Source organism: Macrobrachium rosenbergii, chromosome 50, assembly GCF_040412425.1.
Source record: "Macrobrachium rosenbergii isolate ZJJX-2024 chromosome 50, ASM4041242v1, whole genome shotgun sequence".
NCBI classification, from domain to species: Eukaryota; Metazoa; Arthropoda; class Malacostraca; order Decapoda; family Palaemonidae; genus Macrobrachium; species Macrobrachium rosenbergii.
In genome coordinates, this window is record NC_089790.1 from 12,252,190 (window position 1) to 12,277,126 (window position 24,937).

At 33.6% G+C, this 24,937-nt stretch overlaps 1 protein-coding gene across 20 annotated transcripts in view; it reads right to left on the reverse strand.

The window, feature by feature from the left end:
• Positions 1 to 24,937, reverse strand: part of LOC136832604 (epidermal growth factor receptor kinase substrate 8-like) — a 190,436-nt gene that overhangs the window by 89,986 nt on the left and 75,513 nt on the right. For 18 of the 20 annotated variants that reach the window (XM_067093803.1, XM_067093808.1, XM_067093812.1 and 15 more), the window contains 4 exons: positions 19,292 to 19,383; positions 16,794 to 17,005; positions 15,839 to 15,994; positions 9,558 to 9,723 (listed from right to left, as the gene is read on the reverse strand). In XM_067093803.1, the coding sequence (XP_066949904.1) occupies positions 9,558 to 9,723; positions 15,839 to 15,994; positions 16,794 to 17,005; positions 19,292 to 19,383 (626 nt within the window). The other 2 variants (XM_067093810.1, XM_067093811.1) reach the window with 2 other exon arrangements.

Here is a 24,937-nt window from a genome sequence, read left to right on the forward strand (position 1 = left end):
TCTAAGCAATTTAAAATGTTCTTCTAAGCAACTTACAATGTACATCTAAGCAATTTACAATGTGCATCTAAGCAATTAAAAATGTTCAAAGCAATTTACAATGTGCATCTAAGCAACTTAAAATGCAAATGTAAGCAATCTAAAATGGACATCTAAGCAATTTACAATATGTACACCTGAACAATTTACAATCTACACAATCGCAGGACATAATCTAGAAATAAATTCCAGTTGTGGAGGGCGGAGGACCTTCCCCCCTTGCTGAAGCAAACAAACAATAGAACCAGAGTGAGTTCAGATAAAGGGCACTGATAGATAAGTGCATCTTTACGCTCCAGCGCTCATGCGCGCCTCCCAGCAGCAGCCGCGCACTGCTTTTATTGCGATCCCACCCTTCCGGAAAGAGGGGACCGAAAAAACTCTCCATTCTTGTCACGCATTGAAAGAAGAAAAACGCGAATGTGGCTGAGCATTCATCAGCGGTCGCCGCAAAAAGCTTGAATTCCGACAAAAGGCGTAAAGAATGGAATTATAGTTGTGGTAAAATAAATACACACAAATATATATACATTCATAAATAGTACACACACACACACATATATATATATATATATATATATATATATATATATATATATATATATATATATATATATATATATATATATATATATATATACATATAAGTATTTATCATATTAACACGTGATTTGTTCATCACATCACCACAAGTGGAGAAATAAGAGACTGGCTGCAGGTTCTGACTGGTTTCGACTTGATTTCCAAGTCATCATCAAGAGGAAATAAAGCCGAAACCGGTCAGGATCTACGCCCAATCCCTTGCTCTTTCATCTGTGGTGATGCAAATATATATATATATATATATATATATATATATATATATATATATATATATATATATATATATATATATATATATATATATATATAATTTTATGTATATGTGTGTATGTGAATAGGTACCTGCGCGCAAGCGCGACTGATTGTGCTGCGCACTTCTGTATAAAATGTGCAGGAACATATTATAGGCCTATGCATCCATCATACGAGGAATCCGATACAGTGGTACGAATGACCTCTACTGAAGTAAACACTAACTGCATACAACACTAATCTTCAATTAACAACAAAAAAGACTGAACAACTGAAAAAGGAAAGGAAACAAAATCAATTCGAACCAGACAACCACCAAGGCCTCTCAAAAGTGACGAGTCACTTCGGAGATGAGAAATAAATAAGGCGGAAGTCATTCCATCAGGTACGAAATGTCTCGGCACGATTCTGCCCACGAAACACATCAAACCATTCTCGAGCTGCTTCCGTCTTTTACTTTCTTAGTGGAATCAGTTTTGTTGATATTGATACAAGTTACATAACATACCAACTAAAACTTAGATTTCTCTTTTTCTTATTCAAAGTATTAAGCAGACTTCCATGTTTTCTCACAATTCGGAGTTCAAGATTTTAATTTTCCGAGCACAGAATATCGTTACTAGATCATCACTTGAAACTATTTCGGATAAAATTTTGCTAAGCTTCTAATGTTTCAACGGTAATTTTACAGTCCAGTAAATACTGATAATTTATTCAAACATAAGTGAAAGGACTAACGCTCTGAGTTCATTCCACATTTACGGCTCCAGTAAATTAACTCATTAAATATATTAACAAGAAATTCACCCAGCCCCCTACCAAAAGTTAATCCTAAAATGATCAACCAAGTTTTCAAGTATTCCAGTCTTATTTTCACTCCAAAATTTACTATCAATTTCTCATTCAAAACTCCATTTTCCTGTTCCTGTTGAACTTCTTTCTTTGCCTTATCGGAATCTTATAAAACTAACTGATGTAGCTGACATTTGGGTGCATCGTGAGTCAGTTGTCGATCCAGGCTGTGCAACCGGTTGCACACTCACCTCAGCCGCACACTGCCCGAGCACGTCCAGCAACTTTTCTTTAACCTCTACAACTTTCGGGTTTCCCAGAAACCAGGAAGCACATTACAGGAAGTTGATAATGGCGAAGATAGGAAGCAACTGTAACAATAACTCTATCATGGTGAAGAAATTCACAGTGGTTTAAATGTACATATATGTCAGAAATGTATATACATAGGAGAGCTTTCGAGATCCTGCTCGAGTCTCCTCCTCAATCTGAGTCAGACTGAGAAGGAGAATCGAGCAGGTTCTCGAAAACTTCCGCTTTGTCTAATATATACCTGTATTTACATTCAAGCCACTGTGGATTTCTTCACCATTTTAGTGATTCATGCTCTTGGCATCAAATTCACTTTTGGGAAACAAACCCAGTCTCTTCTTCAATTGCGATTAAATTGGTATATGGAAAAAGCCAAGCCCTCGAGACATATCTGCCCATAAGAGAGGTTTTTATTATTTTATACCTCTGAGTTGAGTAGTTTTTCTGGCTTTGGTCTTCAAAAGCTTGATAAAACCTCGAGATCTGCTGAATTTCATAGTCCTGATCTGAAGTGTTAATTTCTGACCAATCTTTCGATTAAATAATTTGCGGTCTTTATAAAACTCTTTTATAATTCTAAACATAATTAATAATCAGACCTTCCACCAACGGTATTAGATACGCAGTTAATACTAACAGTCTTGCCTTTTCCCTTTGTAAGGATACTACCACAGTTTTCTAAAAAGCTGTGTTTCAGCTGTAATCAAATTATGGAACGATTTTCATAACCCAGTGAACGAATCGTTGGAACTTCGGAAGCTTGCGGGATAATTGTGTTATGGAAATTGTTATTCCTTTTCAGTTTCCTTCCTTCTATAATTCTATTTCATTTTCAGCAGTGGACTACTTTCCCTTTTGGAGTCTTTGGGCTTGGGGCATGCTGGTTGTTTAATATGATTTACAGACTGTTAATTAATAATAATAATAATAATAATAATAATAATAATAATAATAATAATAATAATAATAATAATAATAATAATAATAATACAATTTTCTTATCATTATTACTGCTTAAATGAGTATTTTCATAAACAAGTTTATCATTTTTGCTAATCGACAAAAAACAAACACTGAATAAGATGAAGGACAAATTACTTAAATACCATGAAATGAGATTCCTACAAACGTACAACTGTGGAAAGCCGCATTAATATATTTGAAGAAAAATTCTGGTCATAAGAGAGTCATCATGTGGATAAACGTAATGAATGAAGAGAAGGGGCACTAAATAGATAAATATAAAATCAGTGAGTTATCTGGTCACTGAATAGGATGAAATAATGAAAAACCGACTTGATTCGAAATTCATCTACAAGAAATAAAGCACAATGTACGAGCTCTGTGCTTGAGCCAATAACAGTACATAACGTTTCCTTCAGACTGGTTAATATTTCAAACCACAAAACTAAACAATCTAATACAGTCCTAAATCATATAAGAATGAAAAATAATGGCTCTTCAGAGATCATTTTAAACAGCTCTGTCACGCCAATTGGCAAACAATAAGCAGCAAAGAGAAACAACTCATCGAGGCGTGATAGTTCAACCTTCTTTGCCCTTCACTCAAAAATTTAAGTTGAATTTAAAAATACGCATTTCCACATTTTCTGCAATTTGTAATCCGGCGAAAATTGTCAGAGCCACAAAATGTCTCTGACAAATTGGGTGAAATCGCTGGTCTTTTGTGACTAACTGGGAAATTAATTTGTTGCTGTCATTTCGTGTCACGGTGAAATGGGTGGTTCGTAGAAAACAGGAAATTTGTTTAACATGGCACTGACTTTACTTAAAGGAACTAAACAGGTAAATAAACAAACAGAACATAGGCCTCCTCTAACATACCCTCCCACATACACAAGCACTGGATTCGAATCCACATCAGATTTGACAGAGCTATTGACCTTTCCACATAATTTAATTGAGATCCGTAATTACATTTTTATATTTTCTGCAGAAAACACGGAAAAATGGACGAGGAATACCTTGTACCTTTTTAACTTTCACGTCATTACAGAACTGATGTAATCATATTACTTCTCCATATGGACGTCTGGTTCAATGTCACTCATTTATCTCAAAATCTAATTGTAAACTTAATTCTGTGAAACGCAACGTGGCATTTCATATGCTTTTATGTTACATTTAAATTTAACGATGTCTTCTCATAGTTTCCATTTTGTACATAATCAAAAACTTGGTTCTTAAATGTTCACGTCCTAGCAAGTAATGTTAAAAAACTGTACAGCTTTGAATATGTAGAATATACAACATTATCACCAAAGGTGCATCGAATATAAGTACTGTTATGAAGTTTTGCATAATTAGAAAACTGAGCCCTATGAATGTGCATACAACAAAATGATCATGTAGATACCAGTGTTAATCAGTCTAATAGCCAAAACAGTAGTAACAAAGACAAACAAGCAAAAAAAAAAAAACAATGCCTACTACAACTTCAATATTAATGATTTGAAAACAGTAACAACAGATGACCACAGTATTTAAAGTGATTAAACGATATACGATCAAGTACAGTATCCACAAACCAACATGTAAAATTATATCACGCTCGCCATTCAAAGCAGATAAGTTACAATAAAGTAAATAGAGCAAGGAGGACAAAAAAGAAAGTTTTCAATAAAAAAAATTCAGAAAAGTCACACCCTGAGTAATGAGACAGCAATTCCATTTCCAATCCTTCACTCTTGACTACACAAAAATGTGTCGTGTCAAAGCCTTCGATTCGAGAAGATTTTCTGAGAAAACTTCAAGTGAATGGCTGAGTCAGTTCAATTAGTTTCAATCAGCGCAGTTGTCAGGTACAAGGTAATAGGCAGGTATTTGAGTTGCCATTTCAACAGCTGGATGTTATGGCACAGATTTTTCTGTTAAGTCTTATTATTAATTATTGTGGACAAAGCTTTCTTGGATTAGAAGTTCAGTGTGTTAAAAGATTAACCGAACATGAAAATAATAAAAAAATTACTGGGAATGATATAAGTATACTGTATGTAATAACATACCTGGTATATGCATGATTACTGTATTAATAACATTTTAAACAGTGTACCACACTTAAATATGAACTGAATGATCAAATATACTGTCGTCTTTGCACAAATATTTAAGAGTACTTCCTTCCCACTAAACCTTTTTGCTATCACACCTTCACAAACCTATTATTTCAATATAAAAAGGATCCGTTGCATAACATAATTATAGGAGAAGAACCTAGATTCTAATATTAAGCAGAGAAATATGTCACTGAGTGTACTGACTAAAAAAGAAAAATACTTTGTAAATCCATGTTCTCCATCTGTCATCTGGATCACCTGACGAACGTAAAAATATATAATATAACGTAAAATAACTACCAAAAGTGTCTTTTTAAAATTATATAAAAAACTGTACTAAACATCAGCACTGAATCAATCTGATACTATAAAAAACAAAATGAAATGATTGTAGTTAACATTTTCAAACAAAGTTGTACATACAAAGAGGACCTGACAGAAAAACAAACATACAATCTTCATTGGCAAAACCTTCATAAAAACCCACATCACAAAACTCCACATTCTTTTCACGTTCTAAACGCTCCAGTTGCACTTTCAATAAGTCCCAAAGCAACATATCTATTAAATATCTGAACTGGAAATTCTAATTTGATATTTATTTGCAATGGACACAACTACATCAATAACAAGAACAACTTCCCTTCAATGGTCCAACTTCAGGATGTGGATAACCCGAAGAGCTGTTAATTTCCAACCTAGCTTCAGTGCAAAAAAACATCTACAATTCGTGCGTACCATTTTCTTTCCGTGTTTGCCAAACATGAAATTTATCCTAAAAAATAACGGTGATGGAAATTGGCAGTTATACTTGTAAGTACAGTATATAATAAATAAAAATCCAATACTATAACTGTAAAGTGGGGGATACGTGCAACATAAGGGTTAGCTGTAACAGTAAATAAACAACGAATTTCGAATTTTCTGTTTCAAATACTGACCACAATCACAAGCGAGATCAAAAATCAATCCAGGAATGTGCACAATCCTCTGTCAACAGGACATATCAACCATGTTAAACAAGTAAAATATGCGGCAAAGTTTCTTTGCCACAATCGAGTTTTCTGTACAGCATATAATGTTGTATGAAACTCTCAGCTACGATCGGGCGGTGCTCAGTTGCTCCCCAGATGCAGTAAAGTGAAGGTGCGTTGGCGACACCTCCAGAAAGCATTGCCAGATGCATGATCCATGGCTAATTTTAACCTTAAATTTAATAAAAACTACTGAGGCTAGAGGACTGCAATTTGGTATGTTTGATGATTGCAGGGTAGATGATCAACATACCAGTTTGCAGCTTCCTAGCCTTAGTAGTTTTTAAGATCTGAGGGCAGAGAGAAAAAGTGCAGACGGACAGACAAAGCCATCTCAATTGTTTTCTTTTACAGAAAACTAAAAAGGAATAGTTAAGAATAAGATTTAAAAACAAAGATCACTAAGGATGCCCAAGAATCCAGGATAATGGAAGGTTTCAAACATTCAGAAGAGTAGGTTATGACTCATAGGAAAAATCCTTATTCTTAACAGTGACCTTGAAGGTAAGGATGGGATCATTAAAATTGCTACAAAACAGGCCGTAAACCATTTAGCTCAGTCCGATATCTGGCTCATGGGGGAACCCTTATATGGAAGCTTAGACTATTTCAACAGCAATTTGTTATTCAGGACCCACTCAGGGAGTCAGTAATTAACTGTCTTGTTTTTTCTCTTGTAAATACAAAAGCTTTACCAAGAATATCTTACTGTAGTTTTTGGATTAAGACAAACTATGTTAGATATGAATCCAGTTATTGCAGCGACATAAATGTAACAAATTTCTTATCAAAAGATCTGCATTTATCATCTGACCCAAAATATATGGTGGAAACTACAAATGCAGGATGGAGCAAAATTTAACATGGGAGATGGATCAACAATGCATTTTTCATGATGGGACTTGATTTGCAATTTATGAATTTAATTAAAAAATACTCCCAAACCATTTTTAATCTCTTTTGGAATAGTTTGATACTACATACATGACAGATACTAAATATTAACAACTAAATTCTACCCTTTTTCCCCTTACAAATATAGAATGCATTTGAGGCAACAATGAAGGTGTGAAGATTTTACAAATAACCAGTGTGAAATTTGGAGAAATGCTTTTAACTGGCTTTAGGCTTGTATTCTTCCCATAATTTGGACTGCCAAAGAAGATTTGAGCAAAGACAGGTAGGTCGTTCAAACTTGCTTACAAAAGTCAGTTATGGGAGAACCTCTTTATAACTAAATTTAATAAGCAACTGTTAAATTGCAAATCCACTAGCCAAATCTTCGTCTTGATCTTTGCGATAAGAACATTGAAGAATTGCTCTATCGGGTACCAAAAACATGAGAGCGTATATTATTTTGGTTTTAAGACAAAAATGTTATGTTTTGTTTAAAAAAGTTTTTAAAATTTAGTTTTTTTTAGATTAAGTTCCTAAATGCCTTTAAGTCTTGAGTCATTGCAACAACTAACATAATTAGTAAAACTTCTGTGCTTCCTTTACAATAACTTTTTGCGTGAATTGTGAGGTTTCAGGTACAAAGACTTGGTAGTTCCTCGAGTACAAGTCACACTAAATATATTATACTCTGTCTAATGCAGCAATTGTTTAAGCAGAGCAACGAAAGGAAAAATTAAAGCTTAACAGATGACCCTTTAAAACCCACACATTTTATTTTTTCTTAGTTCTCTATCAAGAGTGGTTATTATTTAGCCACTAAGTTGTCGGTTACTTTTCCTTTTCCTAAGTTACCTCACAGGTATTCTTTTTGTATGAGCTAAGAACTGGTAACACACCCTCCATCACCTAAATGTGTAATTATGGTACCTCATGGCTTGTTGATTGCTAACAATTTCTATAACTCCCATATCTAAAAATTTTCACCATCTAGTGGCAAAACTTCAGAAGGTCTATGATGAAAATAATCATGTTCTCTAGTTTACCATTTAGCTTTTACAAAAGCCTAGGTGCTTATTTCAGTTAACAAAAGATCCATACATTCTGGTCATTAAGCTTACATGATTTGCCTTGACCTTAGTTCTGCTTTCCACTGTGTTAAACATGAGCCCTTAGTCTTTAAATTTATGACAGATGGGAGATGGGGGAGAGTTCCTTAGCATTATTATTGAACTTTTAATTAATAAATTGCAAAGAGTAGTTGTAGATGGACACTACAGTGACTATAAGATTTTAATCTGTGGCGTTCATCAAGGTAGTGTTCTTGGATCATAACCTTTTATATCATGTGTACATAACATGTGGTTGCAAATTCTGTTACCAGACATTTAACTAAAATTAAAGCATAGTGCACATCAAAGAGAATGAAGCTGAACCCTAATAAAATTCAAAGCATGATTGCTAAGAGATCTATGGTATTGGATCCCGCCATCCATTCCCAGATCTGCGAATTAACAATGTCACTTCAATTCTGCACACAATTCACTAAATTCTATGAGACATTTATAACACAATTTCATTTTGGAGAAACATACTTGGTTCCTCTCTTCTTCAAATGCAAGAAAGATTGCCACACTATAATAATACAGTACAGAATTTTAACATTAACTAATTTTCCTGTTGGAGAAGAAACAAGTTACTAAACAGCAGGAAAAAAATTCGATCTTGACAAAATGGATTATATCAAACTGGCATCACAACAGCAAAGGTCACTGACACCAAAAATGCATTCTTTTTTTAAATGCATGAAATTTTAATATGACTAAAAATATTAGCTTACACCATTATGGTGTTACTCATATGCAAAATAATTTTCATCACTTTCAGCATATTTCTACTGAATACAATAGGATTGCCAAGAAGTAAACCAAAAAAATATCACTACCAATACCAATAAGAAAAAAGTTGATATGATCACAGCAATTTTCTTTTACTACAAACATCTTAAACAGAAACTGGATATGGCCAAGATAAATAAAGAGTAGAATAAATATACTACAGTACATACAATCAACAAAAAAGTAGACACACTAAAGTTAAAAAAAAACAAGGGATAAATCCACATAATGATAATTTTACTGATCCACAGCAGCCCAGGATTGTTAATCAATGGTTGTGTACAACTTCACAAAATACCAAAAACTTAGAGAGACTGAACTCCTCTGTCTTGAAATAGTACTAAACAAATACCTAAAGAAAAATTCTTCAAAGGAAATTCTTGATGTTTCCTCCACTTACACTCATATCTTAATGGCGTCATTACACTATGTTGATACTGCAGCTGTTTATGACAACATGAATCTTAAACATCATCTCTAAGACCACATATAACAGCAAAGTATGGAGGCCCGCATTATTTACAAATAAGTTACATCAACCTTGACAATACTTGCAATAACCTTTATGATAATGAAGCAAACTAGATTTCCAAGTCAAGTACAAATTTTGTAAGTGGATTCATCCCCAGTTACAGAACATTGTATAAATTACTCACAGAAATCGCCCCTGTATCCGTTGGCCAGAGGGGGTTCGGGTGCAGGTTCCTGTGGGGGAGGGGGAATATGTTCTCTTCGGGCACCCCTCCCTCGAGCTGAGGCACCCTTGCCAGACATGAAAAGCTTAACCTCTTCCACAACATCTTTAGCACTGATTCGAAGGCACTGCAAAAGTTATAAGGACAAAAATGAAATCAAAGTTCACCAAGATTTTTAAAATGTTAGTAATACAAAGAACTAATGAAGACAAATCTCCATGTTTATTACACTTCTCTGTAATACTAAGTTATAACTGTCAAGTTTTTCTTTGATCATATGTCACCTATATTACCCCTAACTGTTAGACTTATACAACTGTAAAAAAAAGGGGACTCAAAAGAAACAGTTGAAAATTAAAATTTGCATCCTGTAAAGCATATTAACCAGAACACACCAGTGAGTTATGCAATGGCAATACTGTATTTAACATGGAATTAAAGAGCAAATTTTGTTTTTTGTACCTGAGAAAGATGATCAGTTATTAATTCTTCCACAAAATACGAACTATTATGTTTTGGAAACAATAAAACTACCTGGCTGACAGATTGGCAGTAGTTGGTACATTACAATCATTATTATACTGTATGAAAGAGTATTCCTGAATATCAACATTATATTTTTGCAAACAATACTGTCCATCCCGTTAGAAGAATTACAAGTTTCGTGATGCTGCCTCTATCCAAAGTTTGCTTTCTGCAACTCTTATATCTTACAAAACCCTGTATTGTTTTATTCTGAACAAAGAATAAAGAGATCTACATTACAAAAACATCACTTTAGGGTCTGTTTCCAAACAAAGAAAACATATAAATTTTTATACTGTTAAGTGTAAGTTACTACCCCAAGTTTTGTGTAAAACATCTGCACTTAGCTAATAACAAATAATACTTGTATCATAGTTTTTCCAAGAAATTAAAACTATAGCTCACTAAAAAACATTATTTAACAAGGTTAAATGCTTGTCATAGCAAAACATAATTACAGTAATTCATTGTCACAATAAAACATAAGTAATTTATTTTTTATGAGCATTTATAAATAAAATATATACTAGTATCAGTGAGTGACATTTCTGATTCTCAACAGTTTTTTCTTTCATACATACTCAAAATACTCAAGCATATTTTTAAAAATCTATGTTTATTCATTTTACAACTGCAACAGTAAACAATGATACCTTGACCAAATAAAATAATAGATTCTTACTTTGGGTTCCGTTCTGTCATTGGGTACTTTTAAATCAAGCAAATTCTACAGAATCTCCTTTGATGCCTAGAGAAAAGTCCTGCCTTTTATTTTAGTGCCATCAGACAAGAACAAAGTTGTGTAAGCATAAAAAAATATTCAAGTCTGAAATACAGTATCTGACATTTCATAGTGTAATATACCAAACACACCCATTTCTACAAATTATTTTTTACTCAGTTTTTACCTTTATGATAATCCATTTTGATATTTAATCTCACTACACATTTTGTGCTCTAAATTACCACATTCAGGTACAGTATTAACAAACTGGAACTCCAACAGTGTTCTCAAGACCAAACATTCTACAAAATACACTTGACAAAATCTTAATTATCCTTTCGATAAGCGTGAGGGTTCAAAAAGGGAAAACTTACAGTGTACACTATTTTCAATTCCATAAAATTATTAAATCTTCCTATCGAATCAAAAAACAGTAAAATCCTGAAGTCTACAGGAAGTGTACAACTGAGAAATATTAATGTAAAATACCGTAAGCATAAATATAATGAACTGAGAGTATATCTCTATTACTGTATGTATAACATCAAAATGTTACACTCTGAGCAAAATTAACCAATGATTCTTAACTTCACTTATATCACAAATATTACATTTCAATGATTATCATCTTAAATTTCATGTTATATATCTTCTCCGTTTCTAAATAAGAGAGAAAAATTTTTACCGTGTTTCTTGATGCATTAACAAAAAAATAAATACTTTATGTAGCAATGTCTAAGATATACTCTGAAGACAAAAAAAAAATTATTCTTTGAAGACAAAAAAAAAAAATTATTCTTTAAGTCCCAAGAGATCCCATTTGGAGTTGCTTCAACCAACACCCAGAAATACAAGAACTCCTGTAAAGTTACTTGCTGTTCTGTGGTACATCTGACCATGACATCAAAGGAAAATCGCCATAATGCCATGCCAAACTTCTTTGGTGCAGTACTAAAATCACAAGTGGTAGGAACAATACTGAAGTCCTCTCAAGTCACTTGGACTGTGAGTTTGTAATCCTTGATCGATTAACTACATACAATATAACCAAATCTCTAATCCTTAACATTAGAACTACATACTGTATTTTTTCTATGCTTCTACTGACCCCACCATTGGTCAAACTAGCCCATAATCAAATAACTTTACTTGCAATTAAAAATTATGATACATTCAATGATGCTACTGTATTAAGACAGTGTGAACGAGATAAGAAGGCCATTGTATTGTAATGTAATAAGGGTAATATCACAAGTCTAGTTATTCCTCTGACTAATTTGCATTTAAAATACTGTCACTATGAGCAATTAGCTGACAGCAGGCACTTAGCCTTTTAGCTGAGTGATCATTAACTACTTGCCAGCCCTTTTGTCTACATAATCTTTACCTAAAGTCAAATATATCCCATTATTATTGCATTTTCTCTTGATTTTTAGATAGAGAATTTAGTCTTTAACTATATTTCATGCTGTAAATTACTTGCTTTATTTTATTTTTCAATATCTGAACTACATGTAATCGCTAATTGTACTATTCTTTAAAAACTTCAAAAGAAATACAGTAATGGTAAAATTCTTTTTATTTTCAGATTCATTGCTACTATTGCTTTCCCTGTTGGCTGTGGCATTACTTAGTTTCTAGTTAATGATTGATAAGTAATATTCCTAGCTGACTCAATAATGGCATTACTTAGCTTCTAATTAATGATTGATAAGTAATATTCCTAGCTGACTCATGAATGCTTCTAACCTTTAATGTGTTTTGCTTTTTTCACTGTTGTACAAGTTTTGCTTTATTATTGCATTAACTCTTTGTGAAGGAAGATATAATAATTATGTATGACTTTATACCAAGAACTATATTTCATAGTGCAAATGTACCTAATTGCCCTTCATTCACACTTTTAATGTGTATACATAAAGGTACATTTCAATCCATTTCCTCATGAGTGACTGAATCTAAAGACCAGCTTTCCACTCCAGATGTTTTGACACATTCAAGGTCACAGTATATCTCTGGTTCAGTTTTTTCACTCAGATCTTATTTTTCCCTTCATTAGGACTTGAATGTCTAGTTTCATTATCACTGTATTTATTTCCAGAATGTATATCACTGTCATCAGATATCTGGTAATAGTACTGTAACTTAAGTAGTCTTCATTTATTTTCTTTAGTCTTATATTAATTTAACCAATTTTGATACGTTTTTTGTACATAGCACAGTACAGTAATTTCCATTTGATTTCATGGTTAATCAAATTAACTATTTACTAAAAACTATATTATTCATCCATTCATTCCTCTTGTCGGGTACATATTAGATATTGTTATTCCTATTTTCTTTATGTTATCTTTACTTCTCAATCAGTGATAAATATTTAGCCAATTTTTACCCACTACAGGAGAGAACTGTGAGAGCCAAAGGGGATCTGTATTATGTTATTTTTCTTATTTGTAAATGTCTGTTTGATTCTATGATATTGGAGGTAACTATAACTTACTGAGACGAAGCAACAAGGTGTTTGTAAGTGTAGAGGGTTCATCAACATGCAGCACACTAGAACCAGACTTTTAATGAAAATCTGCAAAACTTCCCAGAGTTCGAGACAAATACTGATAATCAAATTTTCCCAAGTGTATCATCAACTAACAAACAGGTCTCACTTCGAAATGAATGTCGTAACAGTTATATGGTAGCCCTAAGAGATCTTAACAAGATGTACATTTTATACTTAAGAGTACTAAAGGACAAAAAATACATCTAAAATCAAGAGAATACTACATCCAAAACTAGAGAGAGGATTACACCTCCAAATTGTCACAACTGCAATGGCAGTTCCTGGTAGGTATCTATTTGTAAAAGGATATACTTGAAGCAAATGGACATCATCTCAGTTACAAGAATTTCACATACCACAAGAAGATAATTTTGCCATAACTCAATAGTTTTTCAACATGATAAAGGTTTCACCTACAACAATTGTCTCACGTCAATGATGAAAAAACGAGTTAAATGTAGATCTAACCACCTTTCAATATTTTCTTAACAGGAAATATAAACATTTTTCATGAATAGGATACTCCATCACAAAAACCAAAGCTGAATTCCAACCAAAAGAAATAACCCCATCACTAAAATTCAGAAATGTGTTATTCAATGTCAGCAAAGAGACAATTTCACCTTAATAAGAAAGAGAATTATTTTGACATTAAAGATTATTGGAATTCAACATGAAGAGGGAAGAGGATGTATTACACCTCAATATGAAGAGAAAAATCCATTATGAAAATTAAGATGGATATCTTAAGAAGATAATGGAAGCTGGATGTTCTAAAGCTCTCACATTTTATAACATTTTATGAGCTTGAATAGCAAAGACAACAAAATATTTTCTTATGATATTTATATAAAGGTAAACTAGCTATGTAATGGCTGCCTATACAGATGCATTATAAAAAATTCCAAGTTGTTTTCAAGAACTGTACTGTAATTAGTCCAATTGCCATACCCAGTCATCCGACCTCAAGATGTATGAACAACACTATTAAAAATAAAATATGACACCTTTCACTGTCACAAAATGAAAACTTAATTTCTCAAATACAAAATGAGCAGAGCTTGTTTTTTGACTAAAGATAAAATTTGGCGAGCCCTTTCAATTTTTGGGAGCCTTGGGCAATCTTTTGTCACAAATTCCAAGTTTTATTGTCATTCTAAGCAGGAGGAGAATTATGAGAATCTTTCTGCAAGCCCTGAAGTGTCAGAAATATCAGTTCAGTATTAATCTCAAGAAAAGTAACAGACCGATTTGAATGCCACAGAAGTGGTATTTACTAAAAATATTTTCAACTGATGAGAGGATAGGCTGACATATAGATTTTTATACTGCTGCACTTTTACAAGACCACAAAGTCACAATGAGACACTCTTACAATGCTTGCCTGGAGGGTTTGTTTTGAAATAAAAACTGAAAATGGAGCTAGGTATAGTTAAAGAAACTGCAGCGCTAAGGAGGAGACCACGTTGGAATGGATGAAAAGTAAAAGGAAGAAAGTAACGCAGTTGAAGCCAACAGGATGCTGCAAATAAACTTTCAGTGTCAGCTACAGTGTGCTGTACAAAGTACACTTACAGGTGGTGCAACTCCCCACCCTAACCCAATTTGGATTAAAATGCAGAAAGCCAACAGACTGGCAGGGAGACATTGAGAAAGTTAACCCTGCACTTTCAAATTCTGAAACTCATGAGTGGTTGAACCTTTCTATAATCCCAAATATAAAAGCAATTTTATATTTTTAAAAGTTACACAGTTTGCCCATAAAATTAATAATGATCTTCAGAAACATCCACAAGTTAATTTTGTGTCCCCTGGAACATGCTTCGAACAAACATTAATTATGCTATATGAAGTTGATTGCCTACTAATTTAACATAGTATATGCCTGTTGATCTTGATAAGATTGGGATTTTCCTGTATGTAATTATGTAAAACTTTGGACTCTATTGTGGTTATATCTTAGCACCAATGCAATTGCTTAAAAAACATGAATCTCCATTACATAAGGAAGCTTTCACTTAAGCATTCTCAATTCTAGCCCAGCAATTCAAGGAAGAAAATGTTTCAGTCACCCTCCCTCACTCTCGCTATCTCTTAAATTATCACCCTTCAGAAGGGGATATGGTCCCGCATCTAAACAAACTTACTGTAAATCCTCAATACTATAGTAAGCACACCTGAGCTTTCAGTTCAGGTGAGCTAAAAATGTAAAAAATTGACAACTTTGACTTCATCTTCAAAATTAATTTCCTTCAAAAAGCTCTTGAAAACTGTCAACTTTCATAAAATTCTACATTTCATTAGATAAGAGAATCTAAGATACACTGCACAGACAAAACTTCTTTAAAGTAGTAACAAATCCTGCAATTCTGCATCCAAAAATTTAATGCATCAAAAATCTTCATGAATAGTGATGAAGAAAGTATAGATTCTCACCTGGAAAATGTGCATTTCTGTTGGGTTCTGGTAATTCCTCTTGGGATCCTCAGCCACAACAAAAATGAATATGTTGTTGTAGAGCTCTTTAGGGTCGTCACTTGTGAAAGCCGTTGGTTCGCGGATCAACTCCATTGGGAATTTCTCCACTGTGTCCTGAACAAAAATAAAGACACTTTAACATCTTTTCTGTATCCAGCAAACATACAATTGTAAAACAGAACTGAATTTATCAAAAAAACTAAATATTTTTATTCAAGAAATTAACTGCTATCTTGAAACTTGTTTTACCTGAATAATTAATCCTTATATGACTTCACAATCACTGCTTATAATACTCTTAAATTCTCAAATCATGACAAATATTATGATTAAAGTTATTAAACAGGATATATAACTTTCTATAGAATGTACGCAGAGTACACTGTGATGTGGATCATGCTATAACAAAAGACAAATATATCAGAAAGGGAAATTCAATATTCTTGATAACCATCAATAAAAAAATCTGTAATTTAAAGTCAAGTAAACCCAGCAAATTTACAATTAAACTGAAAACATATAAATTCAATGAAAACAGTTTTAAGCATCCAAAAAATTATTAAAGAACACGAATGTCTTTTTCATGGCCAAAAATACACTTTAAAACTACAGGATCAAAAAATCACTGTTACTTTTATCATGAGCTTTTTTACTTAAATTGACTAAAAACAAACAATCAGCAAAGGTCACAGAAACTTTGAATTATTCAAATCTTAACAGTTAGCAAAAAACATAAAAAAAAATTGAAGCTGGGTATGTAATTCATCATCGTGTACAAGTGTGCACTGCACATGTAAAAATATACGACATGCATCACAAGTGTAATATAATGATGAATGAAAAGACTGTCAATTCCGTAATGGCAATCTCCCCAACTAAACATCTCAAAAAAAAAAAAAAAAAAGCAATGTACCCCATTTTCGTGTGACTGGATGCAGACCCATTTCTTGTCGAGCTTCATCAGCATCTTCTGCGTCCAAATGCCGGACGTTTTCTCCATGTGGAGGAGGCGACGCATCCCGTCGGCCGGGTAGATCAGGTCGGATTCCGGCGACACCCTGAAGGTGGCCAGGTGCTCCAGCACGTAAGTGGGTCCGTCGTCAGAGCTCCCGACGGAGCCGTTGTCTGGAAGAAAAGGTTCACGTTAGATTTTTTTTTTAACTGAAAGTCACCTGAGTGAGTGGCTGTGTGTATGCTGGGAAATGGCTAGGCTGTTTCTTTTCATTTTTTTTCTAGCGCTCTCCTTTGCATGTTTTTTAAAACATTACTGTATTAGCATCCTTTTATCTTAATGTCACGAAAAATAGCCAAATTTGATCAATTAATTTCCAGGAAGAATTTAAATAGTTTCTGATTATGATTCCGAAACAATCACTCGGGACTGACAACCTTAGTCACAAAAACTACTTCCTTGTTATTCAGTCTATTTATAACTATACGAAACTTAAACAAAAGAGAAAGCTCACTACCTACAGGGGAATCGTATATAGTTCATATGGATTAGGCAGAATTACTATCTTACACAGATATCATCAAATCCCGATGCAAGCGCCATTTCTCGTCGTAGCCTAGTCAAGATGTTCAAGTGTTCCTTGTATATTTTCAGTTTTTCTTATACAGAAAAAGAAGTTTCAATGAATGTAGACGATTTTGGGTGTTGTTATCACGGAAAAAGAGCGATAAAAATTGAAAACCTAAGTAAAACGTTGGATTGCAGTTAATAACTATTTCAAATTCCTAAACACGCGGTTCAAGTGCACTGCAAACTAAAATTAAAATTGTAACATGAAAAATTTATAGTAATAGTCATCAGAGTAACAAAACAAAACAAACACGAAAACAGTGTTATCAGTGGTAGATTTTGTGATATTAACATTCTAACAATAATAAATATAGATGTTATCAACAGCATTCATCGTGAACTATGAGACAATGGCAACATGGTCTAAATTCATTTTACTTTAACAAAATCTACTTTAGTATCAAATGCCCCATGGTTCGCCATTTCACGTAGTTCACCAATGAATGGGTTCTATTTATTTAGAGAAGATAGTAAATTATTATGCGGCGAAGTTTGAACATTAACTGATTCTACATTGGAATTGGTAAACATGGGGTGTAAATGACTCTCGGGTAAATAATGTCAGTACATGTTTATTACTTGTTTCCTGTTTCTTTTTATATACGGCCGTGTAATGCTGACAGCCAATTGCCAGTTTAAAACGGTACTATAAATGAGGCAGTGAGGTAATAATACAATCAAGTTAATCTTTCACTTGATAGCTAATGATCTCGGTTTTGATAATATCGGAAGTCCTCCAAACAGGGAAAAAAGCACTATACACAACCATTGAATTTTACGAATATATTCGAGTTAGTCGAGATCATGTGAAAACTCTACGGTGTGTGCACTGAATGTTTCACTATACGCTATTGACGTGTACGGTACTTTGTCAGCAATCACGTTACCTACTGCCAATAAAAACCCTCTTGAAATTGAGGTAGCAAATTCAGTCTTTTGGAAATAAAAGAAAACAAATAAATACAAAATAACTGCTTCTTCAAGTTTACCCTTTCCCTAACAAAACAATTTCAATGATTTGTCAAAATATTTGTAAAAATTCCTCCACAGAAAAATATCAGAAACATGCATAACGCGTAATATGAAATATACAAATCTGTACATGATGGCTGTAACAGACTTTACGAAATAAACCATTCCCCCTTGCAGGAAATATACTGCCAAAAGTGGATCACTTACGTAACGAAAATACTGAATTACAAGTTTATGTTAAAAAGATAAAAATAAGTTCATTTTGTATTGCTGTACACACATTATTAAACAAACAAATTTTTATGTATAGCCACAAATTTTGCATTATACCAAATAAACGCACAATTATTAATTTATTGATTACAAAATAAAATTGCAACGCTCTCATTTTTCTAGTATCGGTATTACATCAACACACTCGGCTATTTGTAAGTAAAATGATTTTACTTTTATCAGTGAAGGGATTTTTGATTACTATTCTGCTAGCTTTTCGGGACTCTTGTGACCCACTGCCCTTTACACCAATTCCTGAGGTCTGCTGAAGAATTTCTAGGATCTGCTGTCTCGAATGAGGTAGCAAGCCTAACGTTTACAAGTCTACTTCGTGCCCTTGTGACGTTAAGGAGAAAATGAGCACATGGCAACCTCAGCCCCCAAAAATTAATTGATTAGAAACTTGCAACAGACTTAATGGCCCTAGGAGTGAGCATTTTAGAGTACTGAAGTAAGGCCCAAGAATCAAAATGATTAACTGTACTTTTAATCTTTTTTCTAAACAGAACCACTATAACAAGCAGACCAAGAAGATGCATTTATTCACGCTTACAACCCACCAGTAAGTTACTGGATCACTTTACCTGATGAATAGCCATTGCTGGCGTTGGAGTGGTGTCCACCTCCTCTGGGATCGCTCCTGTAAGGAGACATTCGTTCCCGCTCGCACGCCGAACTGGAAGAAGAGTCAAGTTTCAGTTTTCTTAAAGTTGTTCGTTGTCGATATGAAGAACAACAGTCACACAAACACGCGCACACATTTTGAGAAGAATTTTTTCAAAACTATGATTTGACCTCCGAGTAAACTGAAGTTTAAGTACAGCCAACAATTACACATAAAAACGTTTACATAAAAGCTACGAAAAACATAAACGCAATGTTTCACAACTTGCAAGCAGGCAAGCACTAGTTTGCAACAACAATTAAGCATGGAAAATTTTTGAATGCACACGCATACGGAAGACACTTGCATGGAAAATCACTCAAAAAAGCAAAGACTGAATTTAGTATGACATATGATGTAAAAACAAAACAAAAGTTTATACTAATTGCAATGAGTGATAAGACAATAACAAAGATTCAAGTGTAAACAACATCAACAACACATACTGAAAATATGCAACTAAAAATAAAACAAAGTTTCATATCTCAGTATATTCATTGGTTCTCTATTCATATTGACAGAAATGCCCCTCATCCCAACCATTCCTTTTCAAAATCAATGCCGTTGAATCACACGCAAACACTAAGTATAGATTCTAATTTTCCATTTAATGTGCAAATATCTTTAAATCGTGTCCAAAAGCAACCTTCAAATTCTATATATAACTAATATTTCGACAGTCATATTCTTCTTTTGAAATATTTTGACCTGACCGATGAAGGGCAATATTTTTCTTGTAACTTTCAAAACAGACATACAATTCTCTTCTAACTCGTACATCAAAAATAATAAGAAAAAAGTCCCTGTGAATATCAATGCTTCCATCAACAGCACGTCGAATGAAATCCCCTTTCTTACAACATTCAGTCTTCTTCTTTAAAAGACTCTTAGGTTTCCTTTATATCAAGGCCGTTCGTTCTAAAACATTTTCTCCAGCAATACAGCACTCCTCCCATCTTCTTCAGTGTTTCATCTAATACTCCCATATTGTACATCTCTTTCCAGTAGTTTAATACACGTCTAGATTTGAAGACAGAGTCACACCAACTCCACTACTTCTTGTATGAACAACAAACCTCAAATAATTATTTATAAACCAAACACAAATCACAAACAACAGATCAGTCACACGTTCCCAAACATTTTAAAAAATCTGGAAAAGAATAATCATCACTTGGGTAAGTTATTAAATTTCAGTGGGTTAGGTCCAAGGCAGCAACCCAACTGTTGAAAACCTCTTGCAAACCATTAGTAAGATTAAGTTGCTTTAAGATTATTAAGTTGTTTCATGGCAAATCCGCTGCTCAAAACATTAGGATCTTGGCTTTAGGTTATTAGTCGATTATGACGTATAATGTTTGGGGTAACTTCTTTCAATAGTTGTATCTGTATGTGAAAATATGACTTCATTCTGGGGTTTGAAGAAGAGTACAGTTCCAACATTGACGTGTTTGGAGAACAATTATCCTTTAGATTACTGCTAATACAAAATGGGGTGAATATTTTTTAAGTTTTCAGTTATTCAGGTAAATTTTCTGTAAAGCAGAATATGGGCATGATTTCCTGATTTCCGATTGTGTTTGTGCGTGGTGATAACTGACTGAAATGAGAAAAATTAAGCCAAAATATAGAAACGTTTCGGAATGTTGCATCATTAGTACACAGCCAGTGATGAACAACAAACGAAGATGTATCAACATTTGTTGTGAATAGGCAAAGTATCATGCAAGTAGATGCGAAAAGGACAATACCCAATGGTATTGTCTAAAGTGTCAACGACGTTTGAAAGAAATCATACCAGTGGTAACATTTAGAAATTACTCTGGAGGATAACTTATTGTCTCATTACCCGTATAAGAAGTGTGGCAGTTAGTAATATCGTCTGTAAGTAATCTGACATAGTTTGTGCTTAAGGTTTGATGATGAAAATTTATTTGCGAAACAGTGGGAGTGATTTCAACCACCTTATTTAAACCATAATGAGCACTAAACAATATATAAAACTTTATATCAAGGTATAACATTAGCAGCAAATCAAGGTAAATGATTATTACGACTCAAAATGCAAAAGAGTGTCCTGTGTGTGATATTAACAGTGGCTAGCTCAATGGACCGTGTTTGACAGCTCATCAAGGGATCCCTCTCAAAGAACGTCTATTCCTCAAGTCACCGAAGCGTCAACAATTCAGAGCTTTTATCTTAATTACAGTAAATGTCTTTTGTTCGTGATAACTGCCCCTGTACCTGATATCTGTGTTACTGTTCCAAGAACAATGTGTTATTACCAACGATGACGTACCCGAGGAGATTAGATAGAAAGTTCCCCCATAACCAAACTCGAGCAAGATAAGAGGCAGCACCACATGCCACCATAGAAATGCTGTCGACGACCGCGGTACAGAATTCAAGCCTTAGTAATGCTCCTCTCGCCTAAGTATCAGTTGCAGTAATGCTTCTTGCCTTATCCAAGCAACACTAGCTAAAGCACTTCCAGTTACTGGGTTGAGTGTCAATATTTCACATCCATAGCTGTTAATACCACCGTTTAACTCAGTAAGTTTACGCGTTACTGGCAACCTTATACGTCCTGGCTTTATTGTAGTGCGCCTTTCTTAAGGTCGTTAAGTGGCTATATGATAAAATCATGGAAATTACTTTATAATAATACATTTAACCTGAAAACTTTACAATTCGCTCATTTTTACCAACCAAAGAAATATCTTTCGGAAAATTAATTACTTAAGATGAGCACGTTTAATCCGGCATTTTAGGAAGTAAAAGCTATCATTCAAGGATCATCATTTGTAAAGGATGACCAAAATGACGGCAAACGAAGGTACACATTATTCACAAACTCATAAACTCACACTTTAGTTACCACAATGTTTTCACAAAATAAATGTTTGAACGAGAAAACAATACAATTATCACTGTCAACAATAAATCGCACGGAGAAGCGTTTCATCTTCAATTCTACAGTGATTAAAAATCCCTTCTCATTATACTGATCACGACAGGAAAGCCACTCAACAAACCCATTACGAAAGAGCACTACAAAATTACAAAATTAAACGAACGTTATCTAGTTCCTCTAATTCTAAGCTATTAGCGGATTTAGCTACTGAAGCTGTCCATTCAATTATTAAGTGATTATAATTTCAACTAGCACGCTGCAGAGCACTTTTAATTAGCACCTTCGCTTCTCAAGTCTAGCCTCCCTACTTGCATCAGCCAGTTCTCGATTCGTACAGCTTGTACCTGGTTTACCTTTTCAAGAAAAGAAATTTGCGGGTTCGGGGCGTTTAACACCTTCACTTAAAGCCACGACAAATCAAGTCCTGTAAAAATTATACAAAATAAAGACAACAGTAAACCCACATCACAATAATAAAGAGAAAAAAAGTAAAAAGAATGAAAGTACCTTCTGAGAAAACCACTTATAATAAAAGTGTATTTTATATCTCGAAAATAACAGTTTTGGAAATATATTTGAGGGGTCTGCTGGAGACAGAGTTAACATAATTTACTATTCTGATAATTAAAACTTTCCAAAAAATCAAATAAACAATACGCTTGAAACACCTGAACTGCTTTGGAAAGAAGAGAAAAATCCGGGTAACCAGGTTTACAAATATTCTGATATTTCTAACATTAAAAAACGAAAAATCATTGGTGACAGAAACAAGAAATTTGGCATGTCCTAGGGGCCACATCTTAAATCTACCTGACTAGCAGTTTGGAAATCAAAGATGGCGACTGTTCTTCAAGACGGCCCCCTTCAAAAGTTTACTTTTTTTATAGAGATTGATGTAGTTGGTTAATCTAATGATCTCAATGATATGTAAGCTTTCAAGCATGTTCAATTATTTTTTTTTTTATATTTCAGATTCTCTTGGATTATATTTATCTCCTGTACGACTGGATCATAACTTTGTAAGTGTCATCAGCTACTAAGTGACACAGCCATGCAAGGCAGTGTTCAAGTAGCAGAGGTACCACCTTTGTTTCAGAATTCAGTCAAAGTCTCGCCATTGGCCCAGCTCTTCCTTATAACTCCTAGTGGGCACTTCTAGGCGTGCATGGACAGCTGCGGCGTTAAATCAGATGAGGGTAACATGAAAAGGATCTGCAAGCAAGGGAGTGATTGTTGGGCACTGTCAGGCCACACTGGTGACACCATCGCCGTGCAACCCAACAATGGGTTCAGGATGACTTTGGAAAATGCATGTCATACTGCAAAGTTTGTGTCCAAAAGGCATGGGGGAGCAATTAGGTGTTACAGTGGACTTAAAAGTTTACAAAATCAAGAGTATGCTTAACAACGTGCATACTGAAACTCAACATCTTTTAGACTGACCAACTACATCAATTTCTATAATAAAAGCTTATTAAATTTTCGAATGGCCAATCTGGCAGACTTGATTAGCAACCATCAGAGAACTATAACGCCAAACTTAGTGCTTGTATGACCATTTGCTAGATTCTCTCGGGGAAAAAAATTGCATTTAGCTGCTCTACTATAACATGGTGTCATTATCAGAGAATCATTAGTAAGATTACTATAGAAATTTAATCATATGATCACAAAAATTCTCATACAAAGAAGACTTTATCAGGATACATGAATAAATAATCAAGTATTATAAATAAATATGAAAAGGTATATAGACAGAAAACAAATGCAGCAGCTATACAAACACAACGGGAATGTAAAAATTAAAAAAATTATTTGAAAATCATAAGATGGAAAAAAGGCAATCGGTTAAAAAAAACGAAAGTACAATAAAGCATTTAATTACTAGATACCTCAATACTACATAATAAAAACCTGTAAAGAACTCTGTATAAACTTTAGACAAATAATTCAAAACAAAATCAGTAAAAATAATTAAGAAAACATGCACAATCCTCTGAAAGAAAATGTATTTGAATACTTAATCTGTGATAAAGCTAAAATACTTCTTTAAAGACATAATCCCATCGATCTGTATTCATTTCTACAAAGTTCAAATGTTTCAGAACCACATAACTCATTAATGCTGAATTATCGACTTCTTGAACAATTTATAGACGTTAACGTATTCTTTGCTTTAACAACTCTCTCTTTGGAGATAAAATATTGCCATATACAAATAATCATTCTCTCTCTCTCTCTCTCTCTCTCTCTCTCTCTCTCTCTCTCTCTCTCTCTCTCTCTCTCTCTCTCTCTCTCATACATACATATATATATATTATATATATATATGTATATATATATTATATATATATATATTATATATATATATATATGTATATATATATATAATTATACAGATATATATATACATGATATATATATATATATGTATATATATATATATATATATATATATATATATATATATATATATATATATATATATATAAGGTGACTTGCAATCAAATGAAACGACAACTTTCAGCCCTAAAGTAGTTTGAACTCGCTTCCGAAAGGTAGGTGTGTGTGTGTGTGTGTGTGTGTGTGTGTGTGTGTGTGTGTGTGTGTGTGTGTGTGTGTGTGTGTGTGTGTGTAATCACCGGAGAGTTC